This window comes from Colossoma macropomum, unplaced genomic scaffold (assembly GCF_904425465.1).
Source record: "Colossoma macropomum unplaced genomic scaffold, Colossoma_macropomum, whole genome shotgun sequence".
NCBI classification, from domain to species: Eukaryota; Metazoa; Chordata; class Actinopteri; order Characiformes; family Serrasalmidae; genus Colossoma; species Colossoma macropomum.
In genome coordinates, this window is record NW_023494788.1 from 29792485 (window position 1) to 29804630 (window position 12146).

The window sequence follows — 12146 nt, forward strand, 5'->3', positions numbered from 1 at the left end:
TGAAAATGAATTAACACATTCTCTACAGGGAATACACTTAAATGTGGCATTTTTCTGCAAATTATAGCGCATGATTTCTATTTATTTGCTAAGTTTAACAGAGAAAAAAAGTTTGGATGTTTGGAGAAAGAAAGAGAACATATAAAATGTGCCACAACATTTGCACAGGCCTTGTTTTATGTTTTCCAGTAAGTGAAATTCATTTTTACTTAGAAAATCAACAGAATGTGTTATTTGACCAGAGGCACCCAGACTCTTGCAAAAGACTGTATAAATGGCCATGTTTAGATTTTGATGGCAAACCTTTATGTCGACTGTGAATAAGAGACACTAAGAGAGAGCATGTTAGTTAGCACGCTGTGCATGGATGCTATGCATTATGCTAATGTAAATGGTAATTCTGAGATGTGGTAATCATTTATAGATGATTACCACATCTTCAGTAGGTGCATGTGTTCCAGAAGTGGGTGTTCACTAACTGGGTCTTTGCAGTTTTGGACGTTTCCTATAAGATTTAAAGCATCTCACAAAGGAAAGAGGGCTCAGTGAGTCATTCCTACTGCTGCTCAGAGAATCCTCGCTGGGGCATAGCTAGTGTCAGCACTTTGTTCTTCCCAGGTATTGTCATAAGAATCTTGACTTTGAGTTTTCTGTGGAACACCTTGGTTTTAGTGTTACATTTTTTTGCCTGTTCAGGGAATTTCCCTTCTATTCTCAGTAGTCTGTGTCTGTAGGTGCTGTCTTTAGACCTGGTCTACCCCCATAGTAGAAAAACTGCATGCGAAAGCTACATCTCATATGTAAAAGAGCCATGCCTGTTTTACACCTAGTATCATAAACCGCAAGCAGACTATAGAGTGACATTTCAGCTTATTCCACACTGCTGCCAGCTAAGAGGATTTCTTCAACAAATGTTACGAGTGTTACGTCATGGTTGGTGATATAATAATAATTCCTACCTTTCGGCATCCCTTGTACTTCTGTTTCTGACGGTTATGGGTTTTTGTTACTTATCGTCACCTCTGACTTGTCTTACACGTGCAAACCTTTGAATTTCAATTGGTAGTTTAACACTATTCAGCATAGTCCAAACCTTGTATCTCCAAAAAGGTTTACAGGAACGGGAGAAATGTTCTTAATTTTAATGAAACCAAATTGAACAAGATCATATCCTAAGTCATTTCGGATCGTTTTGTATTAGTCTATTTGTCATAAAATTTTGACACAGTTTAAAGGCCAATTGTTTTCAAATCCTGTCAAAAAATGAAAACATCAAGTTTTGTTCTGACAGCGATATTATATATCAGCCAGTTTTCACAACCAACAGTTTTATTGATATCACGGAAAGTATTCAAGATAATGTGCCAATAATTACTGGTATTTTCTTTGGTCATGGCATCAAACACTCTCGGCTGAGCCACTCTGAGCTGTAACTAGGATCAAAAATTTTATGAGATTGATTTTATAGAAAAGTAACCTACTTCGCAGTTATAAGTAACTTCACTGCCGAATATGTATAGTACACAATTTACACAATTTTATTTAGTAAATTTTTTCAGTATTTATTGACATAGTTATTTTCAGTTTAAAATACATATTGAAAGCTTTATATACAAAATCAGTTAATAATTTTACATTTATTACATTTAATTTACCTTTCTCATGCTCTTTACTGTATATTTGAGGTAGGTAATAACTTTTAACTGAGAACTGGCTGATTTGGCTAGCAACGTAAAAAAAAATGAACACGTTTACATTTTACAGACAGAATGTGTAAATTACGCTCAAACTCACGTTTATAGTAGTTATGTTGTATGTTAGCCTATATTATGTGTGTTGCATTCATGTGTCAAGGTTACTGTTTGTAGTGTAGCATCTCATTCAAGCTAAGCATGGTGGGATAGTCAAGTGTATTTGCTAACTACAGCTGTGGGGACCAGTCATTGCTGTTTGGGTAATCTTGGAATAAAAGCTTTTCTGTGTAGTAGGCTACCATTTTACCAGGACATCACTGTTTCCACGTTGAAACTCATGATTAGGTGAAATAAAACCTTTGGAAACTAACCTCTTGATGTCCTCGTGGAAGTTACATCAATAGTACCACTTGTTAGGTCATTGTGAGTCACAAGTACTTTTTAAACGTATGCACACCTAACTTTTACATAAGAATTACATGTTAACACACAAAAACTTTTTTATGAACCTAAAACCCCAAGGGCTGTAATGTTTAAATGGTTTAACAGAGTGAGTTTTTGTTTATTTGAGTTTAATAAGTATGACAAATGAGAACTGACATATGGATATAATTCATATGACATATAGTCATATGCATTATATCCAAATTGGTTATAAGAATAAACTATAAAATATAAATGTAATACATTGGCTGATGTAAATGATTATCAGAATTTTAGCCCCTTTAAAATCTGTATCCATACCAGCCACACATATGAGTGGGTCTTAGTTCAAACTACTTTCTTCACTCTTGATCCTTTATCAAGATCATATTCTCCCTGCTTGTACAGTTTTGTAACACTTCCCTTGTTCATAAATTCACAGCTCACTTTCTGGTAGGGTGTAAATACCACAGTGATCAATTCAATTTCATTATGATTTTTTTACAAAATGAGTCAACGCATCATGAAATCTCAAATTTCTCCATGAAATCGTAGAATTCTCCATAACCCAGTTTGATTAATTTGGTGTGATTCAGTATAATTAAAACATTGCACAAAATACACAAATGTGACTGAAGGTATTGTTTATACTGTAGTGAAATATAGACAGTAAAATCAGTACAACAGTTTTTGGTTGGTGTCTTCAGTTTCTACGTTTGGGAATTGGACCTTTTTGTTGACTCCTTTTGACCAAAAAAATAGCACATACTTTATTAAATTATTATTGTATGTGATTCTAACAATTCAAAATCCATGCATTTGATTCAGCACCTTCAGATGAACGCATTTACATCCCTGCCTCCCTATAAGTGCTAACAGATTGTATTTTTGTCTGCCTCTTTCTGCCTCATTCAGACACAATGCCAGGAGCTGCGTAAACGAAAGGACCTAGAGCTGCAGATCTTGTCTGAGCCAGTGCGGGGCTGGGAGGGAGACAACATCAAATCTCTGGGCCAGGTGCTCTACATGTCACAGGTCCACGTGCAGAGCAATTCAAGTGAGGTGAGGAAAAGGAAGGGTGAGGGGGTGGATCAGGACACGTGGAGATGGTGTCAGCATAGACCCAAACCCACACTCTTTTCTCAGCTGTGTGGTTGCACTATTGCTCTGCTCCTGTCAAAGTTTGCATATTTAAGCACTGTGGTTATGCTGGCATAGTCAAATGTCGAGCCACCTGTACCCTCCAAAGATTATTTATTATTAGTAAAATATTAAGATAGTCAAGACAATTTTTCATCTTTTATCTTTACCTTAGTAGCCAGTTTCATCAAATATAAGGGTGGAAAAGTGCAAACTCTCACCTTCTAACGTATGTGTTTTATTGTTTATTTTGGACATATGTGTTTTATTGTTTTGCATAGCCCCTATGGAGACAAGCATAAGCTTCATTGAAATTATGTAACGTTGTTAAACCTAAAAAAAAAAAACACAGTTAAATCTGCGATGACTATGTTTGGTAAAGTGAGACATCTGCAGTTCAGAATTGCAGAGCTGTGGGAGGGGGCTTTAAATAGTTATTACATTCAAATTGTATTGCTTATAAAAGAAACAGCAGAATTATAACCTAAAACAAAACTTTGGGAGTTTTTTTTTGACAGTGATGAAACAGTAAACCTTATATTAATATAATATGAGAAAAGAAAAGAAACCTTCAGGTGGCCCAGAGTATACATACACTGCCACATCTGTGACACATGATGGAGGTAGTATCATGGCACATTCTAGCCTGTGGAACTTTTTATTGGTGATGTAACTAAATATGGAAATAGAACTGTACAGAAACGCATTGTTCCCTTATTTTCTACAGAGCGCCTCCAGACTTACTCTTGGAAGCCTGTACCTCTGACCCAAAATGCATCACTCCAGTGCACCAGGGCACAGGAGACTTTTAATGTTAATTTATGCAAGAAAAATTCCAACTCTAAAAATTAATATGACAGAATGTGAATATGAAAAGTAATGTTGTGTCTAACTATAAAAATCAAATATGCAAAGAAATATTTAAGAAATAAAATTATTTTCTATATTTTTCCTGGCTCATAACTGCTTAAGTATACAGGGTGACAATGTAGATGCATGCTGAACAACCTGAAAATGCATCAGTGATGATGAAATATAAAATAATATTAAAAATAATTATAATGATGATGAAGAGGTTTGTTTAGCATTCATGAGAATGCCACATCATTTGTCGGTGGCAAAAGAGCACTAGAGGCTCATGTCTTTGGTATGCATGAGGTACACCACTCATCTGTTATTTTCATCCTACGGATAGTGGAAAAGCTTTGAGTGCAAACGGCTGCTATTCAAGCCCCTGCATTATTTTGCTACTGTGGTCACTGAATAAGTTATTAGCATAAAACCCAACATCATGTAAACAACGAACAGAAACTCAGAGAGTCCTGTGCTCTCGACCATGATAGGGGCCACTATTGCATCAAGCAAAGGCTAGCCATAATGAGGGTAAAAATGCACTTTTTTGCTTTAAGTCGCCTATCAACATATTCAAATGTATTCCCTCTCTCTTTTTCTCTTTGCTTAGCTGAAATATGTCTTGGTTTACTAAACATCAGGTATGATGTTTGTTGATCACTAGCAACTGATGGCAGTTGCTCCAGTTAACATTTTACAACCATGTATAAATGCAAGAACCTGTGTTTGGGCATCTTTGTGTTTGCCTGTGTTTGATGTAAGCGTGTGTGTGTCTGCATCTGTGTTCTAAAGAGGAATGTGTTTGCTTCCCTGTATTATTCTTCATGCACATCACATGAATGTGTTTGAACTTTGAATGTCTCACTTATGTGTGTGTGTCAATGTGTTATAGGACAAGGAGGAGCGGTACTTCATGCTGTTTCCCAATGTGCTGATTATGTTATCTGCCAGCCCACGAATGAGTGGCTTTATCTACCAGGTAATTCCACTGAAGTGCAACCAACCAATTAAGCAACAGAACACTTGTGTTAGGGGTGAGCAATATAGCAAAATTTAATCTTTACGGTGATCATTTTCTTATCGTCATGCACAGTATGCATTCCAAGCATATCATGGATATCATCAGTACTGGCCAAATGCCAACACTAAACAACTGCATGTGTCATTACAAAGAGAGCCTAATTAGTGCTGTTTTATTGGATTTACTGCAGCACAGTATGTGAAATGTTGAATAATAATTTTTGTAGTTCTAGTTTTTGATAGCAGTTTTTAAAAGGTGATGCTACCAGCACATGTTGTCTGTGTGTCAAAATACTGTGATATGTATCCTTTATTGTGATAATTTCTTTCAGTATGGTAATATAGTGTTTTTTTCCATATTACCCACCCCAAACTCAAGGTTGTGTGTTATTGTAACATCACGACTATAATTTGGACATAGACACATGATGTTGTCTGTGAAAATACACAACCTCAAGTGTTCTGCTGCTTGTGTGCAACATTTCTGAAATAAAAGAGAAAAAAATTAAAGGCCATTGTTGTGATTGTTATTGGATGAACAGTAGAACAGGGTTTTTCCTGGATGAGGAATCAAGACTTTGACCCATATGCAGGGCACTGGTGTTATCCACTGTGCTGACCAACCTGTACTGAATGATTACATTGTTAATGAAGATATACAAATACTAGAATTAGCTTCTGTTCTTCGTTTAATATTCCAACTATTTTATTTCTTCACGCATCCGCATTCTTTTTTCAGGGACGTCTCCCACTCTCAGGGACTACAGTGACCAAGCAGTTGGAAGATGCAGAGTTGGGTCATTATGTCTTTGAGATCACAGGTTTGTTCCAGTCCATTTAAATGTGATTTGTGCCTTTGTGTATGTTGGAAGAGAAAAGGCATTCTTTAAAAGAAGATGGGTTCAGAAATGATTTTTTTTTTTTCCTTTTTTCTCTACAGTATCTGAGAAATACTTTTGTTTTGACAATGAAAGTTCAGCCACTGTTTATTCAGTGTAATGCCAGGTATTTGAGGTTTGATGCCTGGAGTTACTTTGCTTACCACTGTTATTAGTGCACAAAACGTCTATGGGAGCTTCACAAAATCCATTGTTCATTTGGTCAGAATACATTTTAGAGGCAAACTAATGCAATAACATACATTATATACAGAATCTCCATTTGGGGTGTTAGATTTTTTAGCTGGTCTGAATACCTTTTATACATTTTTATATGAATATAAGCATTGAATTTCAATTCATTTTGGAAAATGCTGTGATTTTGTAGGGGGGATGATTGACCGCATCACGGTCTTCTGCAGTAGTTCCCAGGACCTGCAGGAATGGCTGGAACATCTGCATGCCAAAGGTGGAAGCCCAGTTGGAACCAACATTAAGGTAACTGTTGATTACCTTAGATAAGATATAATCATAACTATTATGTTAGACCAGTGGGTAATATACATCATAGCTACACCCACTGGTCTAATACATGATTGTAATGATGAGATTAAATCAACATTAAACCAACATAACTTACAGATATTTGGGTGGTGCCTGATTTTTACTCTGTATATGTATGCACCAGTGACAAACTATACCAGTCCAAACCAGTGGTTTCCGGTCCTGTTACTGTCCTGCACATTATGGTGTTTGTCCTGCTATAACAGATCCACTTCAACTCAAGGAAGGCTTATTAATTAGCTGTGTGTAGTTTTTATGTGAAATGCCATTTTGTGTGAAATGCTGTTTAAAGCAGTGAGCAGTGATTAGTGAATTCTATTAATGACCTGCATGAAATGGAAAGCAGTACAAAAACATGATATCTGATATTTTACCTTTTTAAATTTATTGTTTTGTTTTTGGGTTTTTTTCTGTCTCTATATATGTTCATTCTAAAAAGGTTGGGACAGGAGCAGGTTTACCACTGTGTTACACCAAATTTACAACTTAATAATCGTTCAAGAACTGAAGTCACCAGTTGATCCAGTTTAGAATGCGAATTTTTTGTTTTTCTTCCATTATACAAGTCTTGAGCTGTGCAACCATATGAGGCCTTTTGGGGCCTCATAATACATCACAAGTTTTTAATGGGAGGCAGGTCTGGACTGCAGGCAGGCAAGTTTAGCCCCCACACATGCGGAATGTAACTTGATGTTGTCATGTAGAAAAAAAAAATGAACATTCTTGAAAAAGACGTCACCTAAAAGGCAGCATATTTTGTTCCAAAATGTGTATGTATCTTTTAGCGTTAATGCTGCCTGCACAGATGTGTGTTACCCATGCCATGGGTACTAATACACCCCATACCGTCATGACAGACCCTGGCATGTGAACTTTATACTGGTAACAGTCTGGATGCTCCTTTTCTTCTTTGGCCCAGAGAATACAACATCCTGTTTCCATAAACAGTCTGAAAGTTGACTTGTCAGACCATAATACATGTTTCCACTGTACAGCAGCCCATTTCATGCATAGACTTCATTTGTGCATAATGCAATCTTAACTTGCATTTGTCAATGCAGCGATGAATGATGTTTATTGACAACAGTTTATACAAGAGTATTCTCCAGCCCATGTGGTGATGTCCATCACAAAAGATTGCCCATTTCTAATACAGTGCCATCTGAAGGATCGAAGGCCACATACCTAATATCCTTGCAATCACTCATTAAGGATCATTGTTTCTGAACTGTTGAAGTATTCACTAATGCATTTTTGGCTATTTTTTTGGGGCATTTTTTGGGCTTGACCTGTCCTTGCTTATAAACGACTAAGCATTTCCTGGATGCTTCTTTTATATCTATGCAAGTTTTCTGTTTTTATTTGCATTATAGTCCCAATTTTGTTAAAATGAAAGTTTAAAATATGCAAGTGTTTGTGAATCACTGTGAGCCATTGGTGTGGACTTACCAGAGATCTAAAGTGAAGCGGATAAAAAGTGAATTGTAACAAACTGTTTGGCATTTCTAACAATGATTGTCCTATTTACATCTTGTTTGTTAGAATGTTGAAAGCAAGCCTATGAGCGTCACCGGCGCCCAGTCCCACCAGAGCCATTTGCAGGGGTTCAGCACGGCCATGGGCAACCGAGGCCCACTGGAGCCCCCCAAGATCACCAAGCCATGGTCCCTGAGCTGCCTGAGACCAGCTCCTCCTCTGAAACCTTCTGCTGCATTAGGCTACAAAGAGGTAAGAGCCCATCTTTATAAGATGCTCTCCAATGGCGCCTGGAAAACAGTGAGTCAGAAACATAGCGGTTGAGTGGGAGCGTAATTTACCTTTGTGAGTAAGCTTGGTGGTCCTAAGAGGAAGCGTCTAAAACCCACCACCCAGACAGTTACTGATTTGAGTGTCAAGAACACTTTTACTGTAATATCTGTCCTTCTATCTCTTACCGATGAACCACTACCATAGCCTTCACCGCAAGTTTCAATAGTGGTCTGCTGCACAAAAAAAAAAAAAGCTGAGGGGGCTGTATTTTAGCGAGCTCTGTAAGCTGACATTTATTGTCAGAAGTGAAGACTGTTCTAGCGAATAGCACGTCACAAGTTAGACCATGCGGTTTTGCAGGGCCTTCTGCAGTACTTGACCAGTTCTGGAGATTAGCCTTGTTTTTCTCTCTCTGACTTTGAGAAATGCATGCGTATACTTCTGTATGTCTGACAGGACAAGGGCACACTGAAATGTTCACCTCTCACTGTTCTCTCCATCATGTTCCTGTCAGACTCCTCCATTTTTCTCATGCATTTTCTCATCCCCTTTCTCTCTCCATTCTGCTTCTTTAGAGGATGTCTTATATCATGAAGGTAAGAGTAGCCCAGCCAGTCTGTGTGTGACTGTGTCTTGTGTGCCTGGCTAGCTCTGCTGTTGCAGCAATATCTCTCTCTATCTCTATCTCTATCTCTATCTCTAGCTATCTCTCTCTCTCTCTCTCTCTCTCTCTCTCTCTCTCTCTCTCTCTCTCTCTCTCTCTCTCTGTCCTCCTTCTCCATCTCATATCTACCTCTGCCCCCTCCCCCCCAATTGTTTGGTCTGTTCTCTTTTTTTCTTCCCCTTCTCTCTCTGTCTTGCTTTCTCTCTGACCCCTCTTCCTCTTTCGCCTTCCCTCACTCCATCTCCATTTCCATCTTCAATCTACCTCTGTCTCCTCCGTTCTCTCGTTTTCTCTATATTTCTTTCTTTCTGTTCTCTTCTCTCTCCTTCTCTATCTCCTATCCCCTCACTTTCTCGTGTTTTCCCTGTATTGCCCTTTCTTTCTCTCTCTTCTTTCTCCCTCCATCTGTTTTTTTTCTTTCTCTTCTCTCTCCTGCTTTTTCTTTTTTCTCACCTCTCTCTCTCCCTCCCCTATCTACCTCTATCCTCCTATTACTCTCACCACTCTGACTCTCTCTCCCTTTTTCTTTCCTTCCTTCTCTCGTTTTCTTTCTTTCTTTCTTTCTTTCTTTCTCTTCTCTGTATCTCACTCTTTTTCTCTTTCTTTTTTCTCTCCCCTCTTTCTTTTTCTTCCTTTCTTTCTTTCTTTCTTTCTTTCTTTCTCTTCCTCTCTGTTTCTCTCTTTCTCTATTACTCATTCTCTGTCTCTTTATCACTCTCTCTGTCTATTACACTCTCTCCCTTCTGTTAGCCACCCATTTCCTGTTTATTCGTTTGTCTCATGTCCTCCTTCATTCTTTCACTGTTCGGTGTCCTGCACAGTGTACCTCAGACTGCTGTCTCTTTAACCACTCTCTATGGTGGAATGTGTTCTGCTTCTTACCCAACGTTTGCCTTGAAGGACCAGTAATGAAAGGCTTGTTTTGCTGCTGGGAGGACCTTCCTCTCTCCGGGGATAGTTCTCATATCAAACATATTAATAAAAGGGGCGAGATATGATGTTCAGTCAGACGGGTCTCCTTGGTGATATGTGTTCCTCAGAAAAAAGTTCGTGCAGAATTCCACTGATATTCTTAGCTTTTGTGCTAAGCGTGTGGTGTATTTCCTACAGTATATCTGTGCTGTTTAATGCAACTCTTACTGTATGCTTGCTTTAGCTGCAGTTACATTCTCAGGGATTTTGATTGTAATGAAGCAATATGGAAAATTCTTCCCAGTCAGGGCTGGGTATCATTTATATCGTTTGCTATACCAGTACTGATACATTGACTTCCTTACTGATTCCTGAACAATATTTTTTTGATACTTTCTTACAAATTACAAACCAAATATGGGTGTGGTTTAAACCAGAAATGAGTGTAGTGCTGGGTTGTGGGTATCTTTTCTGATGGCAGGCTAATCAAGAATCTCTGACATTTATAACATAACAGAAAGTAATTTAGACGGCCAGTCAGCAGTCTAGAAACATTTTAGGAATAAGTGTGCTTAGACGACAAGAAGACTGATTACTTATGTAGTGCAGTTTGGTATTTAATTATATGAATTGCATCAATACTCAGTAGTATTGAAATAATTTGATTTACCATGAAAGTATTGAATTTTGATACCCAGCCCTATTCACAAAGGGAAAAACAAACTAAAGACTGCAGATACAGTTTTTTTTCCTGTAACATTTGTTTGTTTAAAGAAAAACACTAACTGTCCCTGCTTGTAGTGTGACTTGCATAATCAGCATTGCTTGTCTGTGATGTTTGTGTCTGACCTTTATGTCCTTCACCCCAAGTTATGTCCATTTTGACCACCTTTAATAAAGGGGGCTGCCCTGTAAACACTGAAAATTCAGTTTGTTTGATTACACTTTAGACCTATGATAGTTATGATAATGATTTTTTTTTTAAAAATCCATGTCAACAAATACATTTTAAAACTGTTTATCTTGGCAGTTAATGCGTAAAAACACTATATATCTCTAGAATAAATAATAGATAATAATTTCTTGGTGAAAAAAATTCTGTTAGAAGAACACAAGTTTGGTGCCTGACAGTTTGGTGAACTCCAGCAATTAAGAGGATTTGTTTAATTCCATCACCAGTACACTTGATTTAATTTAATGAAGGCTTAATTAGCTGGAGCAGTTATTGGATGGTAACTGTAAATACTCGACTTCCTTAAGGAAAGCTTTCGAAGTTTTAAAGCTAAGAGACTCACTCACATCTCATCACAATGTATTGTTCATTTGTTTATTTCTGTTTATTATGCTGTTGATGTTTTTTTTTTTTTGTTTACAAGTAAACATTTACTGCCCAGATAAATTGTTTCACCTGTCATTTCCTCACATACCTTAGACTTTTGCACACTACTATTTGAGTTTTTAAGCTACTCATTAAAAGTATAGGATGTAGGTGGGAGATTTCAGGGTACAGTTTCAGTGCATTGTGTGATTGTGTGTTCTCTTGTTTGGGGTTCACTGAACTCTTGCACGTCTTCATCATCGCCTTGTCTCTCTAGGACACCAGCAAGAGCCCTAAACCCATCAAGAAATTCCTTCCGAAGAGAAAGACTGAGAGAAAACCATCAGATGATGAATTTTTGCTGAGAAAAAGTAGGTTAAGTGGGACGCTTAATGAATGAATAATGTTTTTGTTTTTGAGAATCGAAACAAATGGTGGAAGCAAAGCCTCCTGTTTTGTGGTGTTGGTGAGGTTGGAAAAATTAGCGCACGCTTGTAGCACGCACTGAAGTGTCTTTATTAGGCCATCAGTTTCCACTGCAGCTTAGGAGTTTTGGGTCTCAGATGTCTGTTGTGGTTTCGTAATTAATAGGTACTGTAGCACTGGAAGAAGACGCCCAGATTCTGAAGGTGATCGAGGCCTACTGCACTGGAGCCAGCCTGCACCAGACCACAACAGGTATGTTATTGCTCATCTAGCAAAGGCATCAGTTAAGACGTCAAAAGAACTATTGGCATTAGCAGAGGGGTGGGAAATGGGGCGCGTTACACCGCTGTGATGAAGTGTGTCTGCGCCCACGCAGCTGTCCGGAAGGAGGGTGTCCCCCAGGTCCTGTTACCAGAAGAGGAAAAGATTATTGTAGAAGAGATGAAGAGCAACGGTCAGACCATCATTGAGGAGAAGTAGGTTCAGCTGCCGACTTACACGCGGCT

General features: G+C 38.1%; 1 protein-coding gene across 2 annotated transcripts in view; it reads left to right on the forward strand.

The window, feature by feature from the left end:
• Positions 1-12146, forward strand: part of arhgef6 (Rac/Cdc42 guanine nucleotide exchange factor (GEF) 6) — a 47892-nt gene that overhangs the window by 32315 nt on the left and 3431 nt on the right. Inside the window, exons 13-21 of one of the 2 annotated variants that reach the window (XM_036569103.1) lie at positions 3033-3179; positions 5002-5088; positions 5869-5950; positions 6396-6505; positions 8114-8299; positions 8896-8916; positions 11492-11585; positions 11806-11892; positions 12017-12116. In XM_036569103.1, the coding sequence (XP_036424996.1) occupies positions 3033-3179; positions 5002-5088; positions 5869-5950; positions 6396-6505; positions 8114-8299; positions 8896-8916; positions 11492-11585; positions 11806-11892; positions 12017-12116 (914 nt within the window). The remainder of the gene's footprint in view (positions 1-3032; positions 3180-5001; positions 5089-5868; positions 5951-6395; positions 6506-8113; positions 8300-8895; positions 8917-11491; positions 11586-11805; positions 11893-12016; positions 12117-12146) is intronic. The other variant, XM_036569104.1, reaches the window with a different exon arrangement.